The following is an 18,415-nucleotide window of genomic DNA, read 5'->3' as shown; positions in this document are numbered from 1 at the left end:
CGTAGCGCAGCGTATGACAGCTGAGACCTCTGCTCACCTCTCTTCACCTGGCCCCCCTCATGCTGGCCTTGACTTAGTGCTTGCAGTTTTCCAGCATCTCTGCGTAGGCAGCTCTGTCCTATCGCTGGTCTCACCTGAGACCTGCTGCCCCTTACTGTGCCATATAAACGAGCCTCTTCTCCCCACTCCTCTCATTTAGAGTAGTGGTTCTCGAAACACAGTGTCATCTGAGAAAGCTTGTGAAAATTCAGTGTCTGATTCAGTGGGTCTAGGGTAGGGCTAGAAAGTGTGCATTTCTAACAGTTCCCGAGGGATGCCAAGAACCACTAATACAGAGTGACAGATGCTGGAGACAGACTGCAAAGGTTTGAATCCTGACTCTGCCATGTACTGGCTACGTAACCTTGGGCAAGCTTCTGTGACCTCTTCGTGCTTCATTTTCTCACCTGCCCAAGTGGGGACAATCACTCCCCCCTGTTTGGGGTTGCTGTGAGGATCCAATGAGTTATAATACATATAAAGTGCTTAGGACTGTGTGTGGCATAGCAATACCTGTTAGCTGTTATGCTTTATTTTCTTCATAATCACTCACTCCTATCTGAAAGCATTCTGTTCATTTACGTTTTACTTCCCTGCATGTCACACTGCAGTAGAATAGAAATTCCACAAGTTGGGGGCCCATCTTGATCACCACTCGTATCTAGAAAAACACCTGGCACATAGCGGGTTCTTAATAAGTGTTTTACACCCAGATAGTATATTTTATTAGGATGTACAGGAAGGCTAACTGTATTAAGAACAAAAGACCACAGACTGATAATTAAAGATCTGTTATTGTTGGTTGTAGTAATTTTTAAAAGAAAGATTTTTAACGTTCTTTAAATGGTCATGTGGAGAACACTTACCAGGGACTTTTCTCTCTGTCGTCTTTGCAGAAAGAATGTCTGAATACTCTAAATTATTCTAAAAGGCAGTGTAAAGGGTTCAGATAAAACTTGAAAATGCTTCTGAAGGATGCAGAAAGACCTGAGTCAGAAGAAAGGCACATCATATTTTTTAGACAAGAGAATCTACATTATGTATGTGGCAATTCTCCCTAAATTAATATATAAATTTAACATGATTCCCCCCAAAATTACCAGTAGGATTTTTATTGGAATTTAACAGTCTGATTCTACAGAATATATGGAAAAAACAACAAGCAAGAATAGCCAACAGAAATTCCAGAAAAGAGTAAAGAGAGGCGTTTGTCTTAGGCATTAAAACACACAAAAACATCAGAAGGGTCAGAGATGGTACTTGTATATATACAGTAATTCGACAGCTAATAAAGATGGTGTTTCAAATCACTGGGAATAAGATTTGCTCTTTTAATTGGCAAAGATGAAAGATTTTTAATTTCCAATGGTGGAGAAGATGTGGAGGTGTGTGTAGGTATGTAAACTGGTGTGAGCTTTTTGGAGGGCTATTTCTTAGGATTTCTTTTTAGAACTATGTGCATGACTTACCCCAACAATTCCATCTCTAGATAGTCATTCGCCTAAAGAATCACTTGCACTTGTGCACAGAGAGGACAGATTACAGTTGGAGTGTCCTTATAAATCTTATACATCTATCCCGTGGTATGCAATGCAGCAGTTAAAGTAAATGAGGCTAAAAATGAAATGAAAAAAGAAAGTAGAGGTCACCATACTAACATCCGACTGCATAAACAAGTAATGCTCTTCCTTCCAGTTCAGAAGAACACTCACTACATGATGATCTTTGATGCCTTTGTTATTCTGACATGCTTGGCCTCCCTAGTCCTGTGCCTTCGATCTGTGATTAGAGGACTTCAGCTTCAGCAGGTAGGGCTTGCTGCTTTCCAGAAATGCTACGGACACTGTGATTGACAGAGAAATTCACGGTGCCTCCCCTCTTTTCCCTACAGGAATTTGTCAATTTTTTCCTCCTCCATTATAAGAAGGAAGTTTCTGTGTCTGATCAAATGGAATTCGTCAACGGATGGTACATTATGATTATTATTAGTGACATATTGACAATTACTGGATCAATTCTGAAAATGGAAATTCAAGCTAAGGTAAATTTTTTTCCTATTTATGCCATCATTAGTATCAGATTTGTACTAATATTTTTCCAGAATGTGAACATTTGCAGAGTAAATGATTTCTTTCAAACATCGTATGGAGGAAACTTAAAATCGGTAGCAATAAGTTTCTTACATCTCGAAAGGATATCTCCTAGGCAGAGCTCTCCAAAGCTGATACACAAGTGTCTGTGTCAGAATCACCTGGGGACCTCATCTTGACCTAACAGCAGATTTTAGCACTGTGAGCACCCGCTCTTGTTGGAGCACTTCTTCACTGCGCCATCACTTGCCTGGTTTCCATCCTAAATCACAGGCTGGTCTTCTGACTTTCTTTGCTGGATCCTTCTCCTCTCTCTTACCGACTGATGTGACAGTGCCTGAATGGGCAGTGCTCGGACATACGCTCTTTTCTGCCACTGTCTTGGTGATCTCATCCTGTCCCGTGGCTTTAAATAGTAGCTCTCCACCAATGATTTCCAAATCTCTATCTCCAGCTTGGAATTCTTCTCTGAACTCTAGTTTCAAATATCCAAACTGTCGATTTCCCATTTTCATTTGGATGTCTACTTGGCCTCTCAAATGTAACATACCTAAAACTGAACTCCCTAAATCTCCACCTCCACGGTCCAAACCTGCTTCTCCTTTCTGACTTCAGTCGAAGGCAACTCTTCTCAGTTGCTCAAGACCAAAGCCATAGATGCATCCTTGACTCTTCTCTTTCACTAATCCCCTCTCCCCTCCATCTAATCCAAGAGGAAATCCTATCCATCTGCCTTCAAAAACCACCTCATCGCCTCCACCGTGACCAGCCTGGTCCCAGCCCCCATCAGCTCTCACCCATAATTATTGCACTAGACTTCTCACTCTTCTGACAATCTGCTCTTAACCACAGCAGCCCAAATGGGATCATATCACTCCTGTTCAGACCTTTCAAATCTCCCCAGCCTTTCAGACTAAAATGCAAAGCTGTTAAATTACTCAGAAGGCCCTAAACTACCTACCCCCTTACCTCTATGATTCCGTACTCTCCCCCATTGCTCACTCCGCCTGACTCCTATCTTGCCAGGCACCCTCCTGCTGTGGGGGCATTTGCACGTGCTAGTCTCTGTGCCTGGAACACTCCTCTCCTAGATTTTTGCTTGGTTTGCTCCCTCACTGCCTTGAGGTCTTTGTTCAAATGCCACCTTTTTAGTGAGGACTTCCTGATCACCCCATTTAAAATGCAACCCGGATGGCCCTTCTTTCTCCCCTGCCCCGAATTTTCTCCTCATCACTTACCCTCAGCTAATGTACTGAGAGTTTTGTTCATTTATTTCTGTTATCTCTCCCCGCCACACACTAGAATGCAAGCTTCATGAGGGAAGGAAATTTTGTCTCTCTGTTCACTTCTTTGTTCTTAGCACCTAGAACAGTGCCTGATTCCTATCAACGCCAAAAATATTTTTTTGCCCAAATGAATTTCTGCTAAATAATCTGTTCCCCCCCCCCATGCTGTTTTAGAGTCTAACAAGTTATGATGTCTGTAGCATACTACTTGGGACTTCCACCATGCTCGTGTGGCTTGGATTCATTCGATACCTCGGCTTCTTTCAGAAGTACAATGTAAGGATTCCACGGGTCTCCATGCTGCTGGTATTTCTATCTCCCTGTGGAAGTGCATGGCTTTGGCTGAGGGGCAAGTGGATTCTAATGGCCTCTCTTCCTTTCCCAGCTCCTTATTCTCACCCTGCAGGCAGCGCTGCCCAATGTCATCAGGTTCTGTTGCTGTGCCGCTATGATTTACTTAGGCTATTGCTTCTGTGGATGGATTGTGCTGGGGCCGTACCACGATAAGGTACCAACAAACAACCTCTTCCTGTTACTATTAAGCTCCTAAAATAGTGCCAGTGGCTCGTTATCCTTTTAAAATGTGTTCCTTCCATTTTGTGACTCAGCCTGAAAATGCTGAAGGTAGAGCACATCTAGCGCCGCGTTTATAAACTGGTACGGTGTGACCGACCTGAGAGAATACTGGATTCGCTCAGCGACTTCGCCTCCTTTTGTGGCATATATCAGATAATTATGTCTTTTTTTTTTTTTGACCACCTATGAGGTCAAGATTTGTCCATTTGATTCATCAGTATATATTAGAGAAGGCTATTTAGGCAAGACTTTTGGAAGTGTGACTATTAAAAAGGTAGTGTAGGGAAAAACTTGAAGACATAATTTGAAAATTTTGTTACCAGAGTTATAGTCTCGATTATAATGCCATGACCCTAAATGGAATGACCCTAAATGGAATGAGCTTGAAAATGAGAAGTAGGAGTACGCATGGTTAGCACTTGGGTATCTCTACAGAAGTGTTTCTAGGATCTCTTTCTATGTAGGTAAAGGGGACAGTAAGACTCGACTCAGAAAAGCACTGAGAGTGCAGACCAGCCCCTTCTGCTTCAGTCCAGGGTGTCCCATTAAGGGGAGCATCCAGAAGGAGCTGCTTGTTCCCGGAAAAATAGTAGGTGTTATACAGGTTGTGTATATCACACAGCAAATGCCTGTAGTTTCGTCAGATTAACTATATAGTTTGCAGGGGTAACTTGGGATATCTGGTCCCATTATTTTTAATATGATGTCATGAACAAAAGTTCCACTGGGAAGGAACATGGAATAAAGTGGAATTTTCTCTTTTCTTTTTCCAGTTCCGTTCTCTGAACATGGTCTCTGAGTGCCTTTTCTCTCTGATAAATGGAGATGATATGTTTGCCACGTTTGCAAAAATGCAACAAAAAAGTTACTTGGTCTGGCTGTTTAGCAGAATTTACCTCTACTCATTCATCAGCCTCTTTATATATATGATTTTAAGTCTTTTCATTGCACTGATCACTGATACATATGAAACAATTAAGGTAGGTTCATCAAGAGCCATAAGTAGCAACATTTTTCTAGAACTTGTAGAATGGCAGTAAAATATGGTACCTAAGAGGGAGGAAAACTGATAGAATGTCAATTTTTTTCAGGGTAGAAAAGAAAGACTTCAATTTTAGATACTGAGACACAGAATTGAAGAACTAGAATTTTTAGAAGGTTGAAAGTTTTGTCTCTAAGTAAGCTTTTTCAAACAAGCTTTCTAAACTTTTATTAGAATTATAAAGATCAGGGGTGCCTGGCTGACTCAGAAAGCATGTGACTCTTGATCTCAAGGTCATGAGTTCAAGCCCACATTGGGTACAGAGATTACTTAAATAAAAAAATAAATAAATAAAAACCTTGGGGAAAAAAGACTTCTAAAAATCAGTAGGCTTTAAGTGAGCAAAAAATATGGCATTTCAAAATTTTATGGGGAAATTTTAAAATCCAATTTTCCTAAAGAAGAAAGGACCTCTTAGTTTGGAGTGTGCTGTGACTGAACCCATACTCTTTGCAAGGCCCTGCCTGGGACCATCCCAGAGGCCTGGTCTCCAGAAGAATGAAGGGATTGATACATCAAGTACTAACCATGTATGTTTTATACATGTCAGACATATGATTTGAAAAACTGTTATTTATATTGTCACTCACACGGGGTATTTTAAAAGTCAGTTTGAGTCCTTTGAAATATGGAAAGGCAGGGTAAATATCCATATATATTTAAATTTCTAACAACTTTATACTATTAGGTATACCATTGGGGACTTTCTGGGTATGAGAGGGATAATGAACCATGATGTCACACAAATGGTCCCAGGGATAAAGCAAAGATTAGCAGGAGTTGATGGGTTATGAGCTGGTAATTATAAATACCTTGCTAATGAAGCCAGGGCCATGACTTCATTTTTACTGAACCAGATTTCAAGACCTGACTGTCCTCAATACTTGCTTGGCAGGTCTGTGCTTAGGGTCACCAAGGCCACTGGGAAAGAGTCTAGTTGTACCTGCCCAAATCCCTCCCCACTGTGCTCTAAAAATTCACTACCTTTAGCTTTGCATGCAGAGAACTATATGTTATCTAAGGGTGATAACTGAGGTCTCAAAAAGTAGCAATGTGAGTCGACAACTCTTGATGATACAAGTCTGAGACTCACAGTTCAGATGTTTACCTCTTTCCATGAGCTCAGAGCACCCGTCAGGTGCACAAGTGATGGCTGATCCTCTCAGGTCAGGGCATGTTCTAGAGATCTTAGACCCCAAAGTGATGTTAATACAAGGCCCTTAAACAACCCTGTCTGTCTGAAAGGGGGACTCCAAATGGGTGTGCAGGCTAGGTTCTCCCTGGAAAGACAGCTCAGACTCGGATTCAACATGCCCATCTGGGGTTGAACCAGACCCACAAAAGAGCCTACGAGGACACTGTAGAATTCTAGACTGACTTTTCCTTAGCTAGACTTAAGAATGGCTCTAGAGGCTACATCTCCCTCAAAATACTTGGAAGTGACTGAACTGTCCCTCTAGAAAGATCCCCCTCCCTTGCCAAATGATCCATACTGAATTTGGAATAAAGCTGTTTTCAAGGGACTTATTCATGAGAGCTTTTTTTCCCCCTTATTCTTCTGTGTAGCATTACCAACAAGATGGCTTTCCAGAGACTCAACTTCGTACGTTTATATCAGAATGTAAAGATCTACCCAGTTCTGGAAAATACAGATTAGAAGACGACACTCTAGTATCTATATTCTGCTGTTGTAAAAAGTAGCTATCAGGCTAATCTGTGCCCTGGAGGGAAATATAATGTGTAGCTGAGTTGGGAAGCTATATGGATGTTTTAAGATCAAGTGTTATATGTTTAAAGCCTATTACTTTGAGCAAACTGATAGCTATAATTCATCAAGAACTATTTATATTTTTAAAAGCAATATTTAATATCTTTTGCAGCTTTATGTTGGGTTTATTTTTTTAAACTAACTTTGATGAGAGAAGCTATCGAATTCTTGTTGTTTCTTGTTTATTTTGCCATAGCTTTAGAATGTATTCTCCATCCCCCTCTTTAGCTCTTACCCTCTTGCTTCCAGCTCTTCCAGCTTGGTTGATTGTATCATCAGCGGAGAACAATGCTTGGTCTGACTTCACACAACTCACTAACCCAGGTCTTGACCATTCTCTAGGGTTCATCCCTGAGAGAGAGGGCATGTGGTTGTTGTATATCAGTAATCATTGCATTTTAAAATCTTCTCTTAAAGGGCAGAATAAGAAAGAGACAACTGTCACCAGCTAATAGCCTAAAATCTGGCTCTGAAGGACAACTGTTATGTGATGCTTTTTAGTCCTGGAAAAGATCAGGGTTTTTTAAGCATTTATGTATGAGTTATCTCTCCTTCGGTGTTCAGGTATGTAGTTGAAAGAGTATCCTATACGTATAGAAATTAAAGTGCATACCAAGTGCATATTCAGTCCTGCAAGGATTGGTTCAGTGCTTGCATGGCCTTGCGCAAACTCTGTGATGTACTGTGCCCTTCACAGGCACGTTCAGTCTCACAGAAGGAGTGTTTTAGGTTCAGGAACTGCAGTTTCACGGGGAGAGAGGTTCTAAAGCTCACATTAAACATATTTTGAAGAATAATTATGCTCAAAACATAAAAATAACTGGGAAATGTATGCCTTAAAAAGACACAGAAACAAAGTCTCCGCTCCTTGGACACTGCTGATTGGAATTTCAGGGATTTTTACAACATGTATCTTTGTTTTGTGTGCTATTTATTCAAATAGAAATGAATTCAATGATGTGCAATAAAGCTTTTCTTACAGCAACTCTTTTTTGGGGGGGAAGGAAACTGATTTGTTAATTTGTAATTTTGTTTTAAGGGTTAAATGAATATAGCCTTGAGACACTGAAGTCTTACTATTAAACATAATGACAGTCATAATAATGACTCCAGGTGTTGAAATGTGAGGTTTTACAACGACTATAAGCTATTCTTGTAGAACTTATGGCTTTTAAAAAATGGAAAATCTAAGTCTCTGAATCCCCTGGTATTTCATTTGCACGCTGAAATTTGAGAGACTTGGAGTTCCCCATTGCAACTTTTTCTCCCTCTACAGTGTTTGATAAGAATTTACTGTTTATTTTAAAAATAATACCTTCATAAAAATTAAAAACAATGCCTTTATACCTATCAATAATGTATGTATCACCAATTACAGCTATTTATGTACATGTATCTTTTCTCCACTTTGTGAAACTAAGGAAACTTCTCCAGATCAGGAAAGCGATTCAAGGGCAGTAACTGTTAATCATGTCTCTGTGAGTGTAGCCGTGTGGTGAGAATAAAGGCTTTAGAAACTCAAAGACCTGAATAGAAATCTTGGATCTACTACAAATTGTGTGGGTGACCTCAGGGCGGTAACTTAAACCTGTCTGAACTCATTTTCCTCATTTCAAAAGGAGAGGACAGTACACGGAGTGCTGAGTGTTCAATGAGATAACATGAGCAGGCACTCTGGGTTACTCCTGGCCCCTTGAAGCACACAGCCCTTGCAAATGGTAAACGTTCTTAATAAATGCACTGTTCGCAATGAATTTTCTTTTTAACTACCCACTCATAAGTTATTCAGTAGAAATCCTGAAGTTTTAGAAAACACCTATAATGAGTAGTTGGCTGATATAAAAAGAAGTTATCCCAGTTTACAGTCCCCTTCTAAAGGGATTGTTGTCCCTAGTGGAGTCCTAACATTTTGAGGTTAATAGTGTAGTTCTTCATGGGCTTTTCTTTGAATTAAAAAGGCTTGAGAATTCCTTAGCATAAAAACTGTGTGTATACATATACTATATGTGATATATAATATATGTGCACGTATTTGCACAATACATATATATATACACATATATATACATATATATATACACATATACATATATATGTGTATATGTGTGTGTATATATATATACACACACACACACACATAGTATGTCTTACTTTCCATATACTTCCTCTAACATTTTCCAATCAAGCCACAGTCTGTCTTTTTCACGGAGTCCACATCCTCCCCACAAGAACAGCACTGGACAGTTTCCTCTCTTCTAAAAAGGAACCTAACCAAACCACCCTTGTACCCACCTGTGGGGACTGTACTATGCAAACGGGATCTTCCAAGCCTGTCCGCACCCAGTGGGCACCTCTGATGAAAGGGACTCCAAAATAAGGCAATTTTGCCTTCAAGTGACTTTCAAAAGGGCAATTATGTATATATATTTACATCATTCGGTCCAATTACGTCTACCTGCAGACGCATATGAAAATAAGTACCTGGCAGAATATTTTTGCCTAGCTAACCCCAGAAATCTTTAAACACTTGCTGATCCAATCGCCTGGAACTCAGGACTTTCCTGCTGCTGCTGCTGCTGCTGCTGCCGCCGCCACCACCACGGAAAAAGGAATAGGACTCCTTGGAAAAGGGGAGGTCCGCCGGGTCCGAACTACCGAGTAAGCATCACCCGCAGCTGAACAGGACATTTGGGCATGTGCCCGAGACCATGCCTGGTTTCCAGCAGGCGGGTTTCCCTTCCTTAGTGTTCTGGGAGGGAAGAGCAGCGGCGGCAGCAGGCGGGAGCTCGGACTTACCCAGTCCCACCGCTCGGGTCTTGCAAGTCGGCGCGATCCCTCTGTCCCGCCCAGGGCCACGCGGACACGCCCTCCCTGCGTCGGCGGTCCGCTCCAGCTTCCCCACGCGAGCGAAAGGCGATTCGTTTCTCTTTTCCTCGTGCGTCCATAGCTCTTAACATCTCTGAAACATGCCCCTTGTCGCAGAGTTTTGTGATCATACACTTCAGAATACAAACAAGGTCTAATGAAAACTTATCCGAGTGAACTTGCCAGTTATGTGAAGTCCTAGAGGAGAGGACCATCTCTATCTTATCCCGGTGTCCACAGTACCTAGCACTCGGCTTGGCACTGTGTCCCCAACGTATCAAAATAGAAATGACTACAGAAGTGCGCAGAATGGTGTAGAAAACCGGAGCAAAGAAAGGCAGGAGTCTCAGAGGGCAGGGAGTGCGCGCCCCCGCCGCCCGGGGGCAGTGTGGAGGGCGCGCGGGCCGCAGCAGCGCTCCACCGCCGGGTTCCCTTCAGACGGCGCTTCTCCCCAGCCCGGCCTCTCCGCAGACGCTCAGGACGCGGGACCCGCCGGCCACAGCTTCCGGCACCGCCGGAGGCCACAGGGCAGGGGCCTCGGGCGAGCACCTCGTGGCCGAGGCAGGTGTAGCCGTCCCACCCTCGGCCTCCTCCTCTTGACCCGCGGGGGCCGCACCATGCCTCCCGGCGTGGAGGCTCTGGACCTGCCGGCGTGGAACGGAGCCTCAGGCGGGTCCTGGGGGCCCCGCGGCAGGTCAGTACCCCCGAGGCGCTCGGCTCCGCCCCGCTGGGCGCTCCATAGCCTCCCCCCTCCCCCGCATTCCACGGTCCCTCCCCGGGGGCCGCGCCGCAGCCCCCTCCCCGGGCCGCTTTCCTCCTGGGGTCTTCTGGCGGCCGCACCTCCGCTCCACCTCACGCAGCCCCCGCCGGCCTCCGCTTCGCTGCCTCCCGCCCCCGGGGATCGGAGAGGCCCGCCGGCTTACACATGGAAAAAGTCCCCCAGGGCCCGAGTTGAGAAGCTCTCCGCCAGCTCCCCAGTCAGCCCTGCCTGGCGGGAGGCGACGCGGCGGAGGTGGTAGCTCCGGGGCGGGGCGGAAACGCCCGGCCACGCGCCCCTGGACTCCCGGCGCGCACTTCAGCGCTGCGGTCCAGCCGCCACCCCCTGCGCCCCGCCGTCCCCACCCCGGGCCCCGGTCTGCGCGCCCCGGGCGGCTGCAGGAAGGGTAAGAGAAGGGAGCCCGCCTGGAAGGGCTCCGACTTTAGGGGAGGCGTGCCCGGAGGGCAGAGATGCGTGTGCACGGAGCGGTTTTTCGTGCTCGGAATCCCGGACGAAAGCTGTGGAAAGTTTTGAAGGCGGGGGCAGGGCCCCGCTGCCTTATCGGTTTGCCCCGGCCGGGGAAGCCGGAGAGAGGATCAGGTGTTTTCAGGCTAACCGTCGGGTGAGGCGCCTGAGCTGTGTCTTTCGGGATGTCAGATTCTGGAGGAGCTCTCATCAAGTGGATGGCTTTACTGTTCTGGCTAGAGCTTCCTCGCTGCCTTGGGAGAGCTTCTATGAACTGCTTGCAGTTGGTTAAGGAAGGCTGGGCTTTGCCTTCCAGAACAAACAAGACTTTTCCTCAGGTGGGAGGGTGATAGTGTGGTTAAGCCCCACTCCTCTGCCTTTATGAAAAGGCGCACAGTTCAGCCGGATGATGCTGCCAAGGGGCCCCACCTCCGTGGTCAGAGCTGCAGCCGCCCAGCTGCGCAGCCGGGGGGGGGGGGGGGGGGGGTGACAAACAGGCCTGGGCTCCCCCTCTGCCCGAAACAAACATAGGGGTGGGCCGTTAAATTTTCTTAAAATAGTGTAGAGACTCTCCTTTTCCTGCGTGGCATGCTCAGTATTATAAATGGACTTAATGCTAGCAAGGAAAGCCAGAATTCAGGGGGAGAGTTTACTTGATCTCTCGTGGCCAGATAAGTATTTAGCTAGTTCCAAGCAAGCGCGGCATGTACTTTTTTATAGACTTTTGAAAGGACAGTTTTGAATTAGGAGACATAACTTTGGTACAACTTTTTTTGACAACTGTGTGCTTGTGAATGTTACACCAAAGGACCATCTCTGTTAATGCTAGATGTCTATTTTTAATGGGGCAGATGGGCAGAAATTATACAATTCTTCCACCGGCCTTAGCTGTAAAAGCCCTGTCCCCAATCATGGAGAGCAAATGGACTCTGGCTTTATTTATTGTGTTCTGCTTGGACTGATAAACAGGCTTGTGCTTATGATGGGTGTGGCATATAATCTTTCTCTTTTTAAAATCTTTACTCCAGTATTTTTCCTAGCCTATTTCCTTCAGGACTTAACCATTTGTATCCTCTCCAGTGAGCATCTCCAGGGGCTCCCTTTCTTACAGTACGGGACACATCCTCGGCTGTGCACTAATAGCTTTTGAAGGGATTCAGATTTGAAATATATACGCGTGTGTGTCTGGTTGTGCAGTGCCCAGTGGGAAAAAGGATTGTATCGTTGTAAACCGAAAATGGAAGAAGGAGTCATTAAGAGAGATGGGAGAAGTTGTCTAGACATCAGGATAGGAATTCTGATGTTTTCTGTTGAAGGGACCAGCTACCTCATTCTCCGCAGAGGTGGGATGCGGGCTTCATGCTTTCAGGAACTGCTCACCACCTCTGTGATGTGTCATCTTTCTCTTCATACTTTGAGTCAAACTCCCATGACCGTAAACTTGGCCTTCTCCTGTAGCAAACCTTCCCTAAACCAGGTTCTGTGGCCTGGACCCCTCAGAAACACACATGTCCCACTCTTCGCCTGACTGCTGCCATGCAGAGGTCAACCCAACAATGCCAGTTTTATTTAACTTCCTGCACTTCAAAATCAGTAAATCCTGACGAACTGTTTGAAGAGGCCATGTTCTTTTCTCACAAAGAAGAGCGTATCAGGAGCGGTGTTTTTAACAATAGAATAATAAATACAAAATCTCTTAATGAGGCAAGGAGGAAGAGTAGGGAGACAGATTTCAAACAGAATGGCAGAGAATAGCGAACTGAAAGTCAGGAATGAGCCTATTCACAAGCTGGGCCCTTCAGGCTCAGTCTCTAACAGCGAAGTGAAACCCAGGATAAGACCATCCTCAAAACTCAGTGGGAAAGCAGGTGGCTTCTTGTGGCTACAATTTTCAAAGTAAAATCGGTGGCCAAAAGAAACCCTTTTGGCCAGGAAAGTTAGAAGTGGGATCTTCCCTGAAGCTCGGCTGTTCTTAGCAGAGGCCCGGAGTGTGGGTTCGGTGTGTCAGTTCTGAAGAATGAGATCACCCTTCAGGGAGCATTAACATCACGTGTTGTGGGCTTCATAGAGAAAAGAAATTTTATTTCCAGACTTCATTCTTTTTTTACTCAGACTGCAATATTCTTTTCAGGGACAAATGTCTAAAGCCAGGTTTTGGTTGGTTGGTTGGTTGCTTTGCTTTGGCAATCATCTGGGAGGGGGTGCTTCCCCCTTTTTTTAGCCTACCCCTAGCTGAGCTTTCTGCTCTGTTTTGATCTTGGGTCTCTGCTTCCCCCGCCCCCCGTGTGACAAGACAGCATTGGTGAGGAGGGGGGTGCAGTATTCCTGTCCCCTCAGTTGGGAGATGGCTTCCTTTCTTCTCCTTTGAAGGTTGTCTTTTGTGATCTCCCCTCGAATACATCTAGTGTTTCAGCCTAAAATATCTGTCAGGCAATAATTGGTGACTAGTGAAGCTAAAGCTTCCAAAATATTGTCCTTGCTCTAATTCCAGGAGACCCATAATTTAAGCAGTGGGCTTAAAAAAATCATGTTACCTATAGCTACTAGAGGGAATTGTTAGACATAGGGTGAATCTAGGTATTCCCCAACTGACACTGAGATGGGCTTGTCTGAAAATAAGGTAAACTCATTCAATGGTTTGAGGAGAAAATGATCAATTATGGCTTTATGGCTTTTAATTTTACTTTTCTTTAGGGATAGGCATCAGCATGACTGTTAAATTGGGCACTTATTGATATGTTAGAGAAAGCAAAATGTAAGGAATGCCATAATGCCAGTCATCTTCTCAAGCTTTTTTTTTTTTTGAGAGGGAGAGATTGAGAGAGATGATGGGCAGAGCAAGAGGGAGAATCTTAAGCAGGCTCCATGCCCAGTGTGAAGCCTGATGTGGGGCTCGAACTCATAATCCTGAGATCATGACCTGAGCCAAAAATCAAGAGTCAGAGGCTTAACTGACTGAACCACCCAGGTACCCCATCTTCTCCAGCTTTAAGTGCTTTTGGAATCCTGTATTGCTGAGAAATGGAGTTTGGCTTTACTTATCTCTGACCTAGAGAGCTGATTGGTCAGGATGTGCTTTCGAAGGGGTTGTGACTTGTTCAGAAGAAGCACTTTTTTTTTTTTTATAATTTTTATTTTGTTATATTAGTCACCATACAGTACATCCCCAGTTTTTGATGTAGTGTTCCATGATTCATTATTTGTGTATAACACCCAGTGCACCATGCAATACGTGCCCTCCTTAATACCCATCATCGGCCTATCTCAATCCCCCACCCCCCTCCCCTCTAAAGCCCTCAGTTTGTTTCCCAGAGTCCACAGTTTCTCATGGTTCATTCCCCCTTCTGTTTACCCCCTTCATTCTTCCCTTCCTTCTCCTACCGATCTTCCTATTTCTTATGTTCCATAAATGAGTGAAACCATATGATAATTGTCTTTCTCTGCTTGACTTATTTCGCTTAGCATAATCTCCTCCAGTCCCGTCCATGTTGCTGCAAATATTGTGTAATCGTTCTTTCTGATGGCTGAGTAATATTCCATTGTATATATGGACCACAACTTGACCACTCTCTCACACCATAAACAAAGATAAACTCCAAATGGATGAAAGACCTCGATGTCAGACAGGAATCCATCAAAATCCTAGAGGAGAACATAGGCTGCAACCTCTTTGACATCGGCCACAGCAACTTTTTTCATGACACATCTCCAAAGGCAAGAGAAACAAAAGAAAAAATGAACTTGTGGGACTTCATCAAGATAAAAAGCTTCTGCACAGCCAAGGAAACAGTCAAAAAAACTAAGAGGCAGCCCACGGAATGGGAGAAGATATTTGCAAATGACGCTACAGATAAAAGACTAGTATCCAAGATCTACAAAGAACTTCTCAAACTCAGTACATGAGAACAAGCACTTTTAAAATGTGCAGTCCTAGTTCTGCTTTTCTGCAAATCCAGAGGCAGCAAAGTGGTGATGGGAGATGATTTTATAGGAACTTGATGGCAAGGCTGGTCATCTGTAGGGAAATTCCTGAAAGTTGTAGCATGCACATTTTTTATGAGTGGCTCTAGTGGAAAATGAGAAGCTCTACAGTCTTTCTTCCCAGTGCTTCTCAGGATTAGAATGAGCACATGATTTATGTTCTAAGAGCTAGGCTTAGAAGGTAACCAAGGTTTCTCTGACTTTCTTTTCCTTTTTTTTTTCTCCTTGACTTACTTTAATTGGGGCCTAACTACCCCAGAGCCTCAGGTGTCTGAACTTCTCTCTCTCTCTTTCTCTCTCTCTCTCTTCGTCTCTCTCGCTTCCTCTCTCCCTCCCTCCCACCCTCCCCCTCCCTGTCTTCCCCTTTCTCTCTCAGCAATTCAGCAAATCAGTTCATTGTAAGAATTGAAGTAAAAGAAAAAACCCCAGTGTGGTTTGTTGGGAGTGTTCTAAAGTTTTCCATCTGCCAGATTGCCCTGTGACACCCCCCCCCCCCCATAGAAGCACTGAAGTTCAGTCTCTGCATGAATTCCCCACTTTCTCCCTCCTACACAAATGTTGGGCAGGGAAATCCTGGATTACCTGGTATGTATTATTAGATCCTTTTTTTTTTTTTTTAAAGATTTTATTTATTTATTCGACAGAGATAGAGACAGCCAGTGAGAGAGGGAACACAGCAGGGGGAGTGGGAGAGGAAGAAGCAGGCTCATAGCGGAGGAGCCTGATGTGGGGCTGGATCCCACAACACCGGGATCATGCCCTGAGCCGAAGGCAGACGCTTAACCGCTGTGCCACCCAGGCGCCCCTATTAGATCCTTTTTGACATAGCTTATTTTAACTCATATGATAACTCAAGAATCTGTATGTCAGTCACCAAAAATCAAGGAAATGTGGAAAATTTAAAGAAGAAAATTGAGATTACATATAACACGACTTCAAGAGATTACCAAATTTTGGTTTTCTTTTTTCTGGTTTATGCACTTCCAGACCTTTAAGATGTCTACATACAGATATAAATGTCAACATTATTGGAAAGATGGAACCTCAAATTATTTATTTTGTAACTTTAAAAAAAAATTAACAATATGCGTAGACATCTTTAGGCCAATACAAAGTTGCCAGTAGGGTTACAATGAACATTTTTGTAGCCATCCTTCTGACTGGTGCTTGTTCTGAAAAACTCACACCCCCTTTGAAAACACATCTTGAGGTTCACAAAGTTTTAAACATTTGTGGCATAAATCCATAGAAGGTTGATTCCTAGATCACAGTTACTCTCCTAGATACTGAGTCCAAGTGCCCTTGAGAAATTTACATTTCCATCAATAGAGTTTTAGTCTCACTATTGATAAATAAAACTTAAGATAGATTTTCACCAGTCTAGCTGTTAGTACATTTTTTGTTGTTAAATGTTCGCTGTCCTGTTCAGATCCTTGGCCTGTTAATATTCTGGGTTGTCTTTTTCATACTAATAACTCAGAGCTCTCTACAGATAATAGGTGGTAGACTTTTCTAACTATTTAAATATATCACAGACCTTTTCCCCATTCTGTCTTTTAACTTCTCGAATTGTAGATGTTTGTATTAAGATCTGTGTATCTTGTGCATAAGGTCTTTTTCACTGGCTTCTAAATTTCATCATCCTTAGAAAGGCATGTCAAATCGTATTTTAAAAAGTTCTATTTTATGCTTCAACCAATTTTATTTTTTTTTTAGATGTATCTAAATTTTACTTTTGTGTTTGGTTTCAAGGAGGACACTCATTTTCTCTCTCCCCAGTGGATTGTGGAATTTTCATGATAACAATTCATGGAGTCATTCATTCTTTGGAAAGACTTTAGGAATATTAATTAAAACAAAAATAGGGTTTCTATCAGCAAACCAAGCAACTAAATTACCTAAAACTCTCTAATGTATCTTGGCCAAGCAAGCCTTTTCAGTATATTTTTAATTCAAATTTTCCTACCCGTGTTTTAGACTTTGCATTCTTGTTGTTGTATTGTTTTTATTATATTTGTTGCTGTTGCTGGCATCATTATTAGTTCATCTTATCAAGTACCGGCCAAGGAAATGTTCATGTTGTCAGGGTTGTTGTCTCCTTCATTGACCCATTTCTTCCCCCCAAAATATTCACTGAACACCTATTACATGTTAGGAGCTCTGCTGTATGCTGGGGGATGTAGTGATGAGCAAGACCGGGCCTCCATGAAGTTCACTTGTAGGGAAGACCAATAAAGAATGTGATCTCAGTTATAAAGGAAATTAAGTGATGGGAGAGGCGGTGGGGAAAGACGAGTTGGAGCCAGACATGAAGAGAGCTGGGGGCATAGCAGAAGGACAGGTGAAACAGCAAATGCCAATGTCCAGATCAGGGACTGTTCCAGGAAGGAGGCCGGCCATGGGGTAGTGAGGAAGGGGAAGGGTAGGGTATGGGAAGGAGTGGGCAGGAGATTTTTTTTTTTTAAGATTTTATTTATTTATTGAACAGAGATAGAGACAGCCAGCGAGAGAGGGAACACAAGCAGGGGGAGTGGGAGAGGAAGAAGCAGGCTCATAGCAGAGGAGCCTGATGTGGGGCTCGGTCCCATAACGCTGGGATCACGCCCTGAGCAGAAGGCAGACGCTTAATGGCTGTGCCACCCAGGTGCCCCAGGAGATTTTTAAGCAATGTTAGGGGAGTTGGATTTTAGTCTGAGAGCTAGGGAAAGCAACTATGGAATTTTAAGCAGGGAAATGATATCTGACTTGGGCTTTTAACATTACCCCTCTGGCTACCATGTGGGAAAGAGGGAGGCTGTTGAAGTTGTCAAGTGAGAGGTGACAGGGCTTGGACCAGGGAGGCTGCGGCAGTTAGAGGGAGAGATGGGGACCAATCCATGACATGCTTTGAAGGAAGACTTGATCAGTTGGGTGTGAGGATTGAGGAAAAGGCGGAGTCAAAGTAGGGCTCTGGAGCACAAGTTCCTTCACTTTCCTGCCCATTAGAATCACCTGAAAAGCTTATCAAAAATCCTGATGCTCAGCTCATAACTGGGCCCCAATTAAATCAGAATGTGTAGGACTGGAAGCCAGGCACTGAAACCTTTTCAAAGTCCCCAGGTGCTTCTACTGTGTAGCCAAAGGGAGAACCACTGATAGGGGAAGTGATTACAGCTGCAACATCTGGGTAAGCGTGTGCGATCACGGCATTGAGCAGATGGGTGGAGAAAGGGGTGGGGAGTTGGTTGAGAAATCTAGACATGTGGGTAGAGTTTCAAGGAAGAGGTCGGATAAGGGAGTCTGTTCAAGAGAGAGATTCATGTGGGTAGTATTTAAAGCCACGGGACTGGGCAAAGTCTTCTAGAAGGGAGGACGGAGGATGGAAGAGTGCTGGGCTGTGTCGTGAGGCACTCTGGCAGCTGAAATCAGATGGAAGAAGAGCCTGCGAAGGAGACTGGGAAATGCCCAGTGAGGTAGGTGGAAAACCAGGGGAGTGGGGTGTCCTAGAAGCAGAGAACAGAGGCTGTCCCAGGGATGCTGTGGTCAGCTGTAGCAAATGTTGCCAAG

The 18,415-nt window shown here is 44.1% G+C and overlaps 2 protein-coding genes across 14 annotated transcripts in view; both read left to right on the top strand.

Annotated features, from left to right (window-relative positions):
- Positions 1-8,324, top strand: part of MCOLN3 (mucolipin TRP cation channel 3) — a 28,119-nt gene extending 19,795 nt beyond the window's left edge. For 3 of the 6 annotated variants that reach the window (XM_045801882.2, XM_045801880.2, XM_045801879.2), the window contains exons 8-13: positions 1,735-1,847; positions 1,931-2,080; positions 3,590-3,691; positions 3,801-3,923; positions 4,765-4,971; positions 6,600-8,324. In XM_045801882.2, coding sequence (XP_045657838.2) covers positions 1,735-1,847; positions 1,931-2,080; positions 3,590-3,691; positions 3,801-3,923; positions 4,765-4,971; positions 6,600-6,734 — 830 coding nt within the window. In that variant the 3' untranslated portion in view covers positions 6,735-8,324. The remainder of the gene's footprint in view (positions 1-1,734; positions 1,848-1,930; positions 2,081-3,589; positions 3,692-3,800; positions 3,924-4,764; positions 4,972-6,599) is intronic. The other 3 variants (XM_045801881.2, XM_087866066.1, XM_045801884.2) reach the window with 3 other exon arrangements.
- Positions 8,325-9,514: 1,190 nt separating this feature from the next.
- Positions 9,515-18,415, top strand: part of MCOLN2 (mucolipin TRP cation channel 2) — a 63,360-nt gene continuing 54,459 nt past the window's right edge. For 6 of the 8 annotated variants that reach the window (XR_015726281.1, XR_015726279.1, XR_015726282.1 and 3 more), the window contains exon 1: positions 9,515-10,360. Coding sequence is in view for 1 of the 8 variants with exons in the window: in XM_045801892.2 (XP_045657848.2) it covers positions 10,284-10,360 (77 nt within the window). In the remaining 7 variants the exon portion in view is untranslated. Of the gene's footprint in view, positions 10,361-10,406; positions 10,830-18,101; positions 18,322-18,415 lie in introns of those variants that run through there. The other 2 variants (XR_015726284.1, XR_015726283.1) reach the window with 2 other exon arrangements.

This window comes from Ursus americanus, chromosome 12 (assembly GCF_024610735.1).
Source record: "Ursus americanus isolate L20-20 chromosome 12, mUrsAme1.1.p, whole genome shotgun sequence".
Lineage (NCBI taxonomy): Eukaryota > Metazoa > Chordata > Mammalia > Carnivora > Ursidae > Ursus > Ursus americanus.
This window is presented reverse-complemented; position numbering and strand designations above follow the sequence as displayed.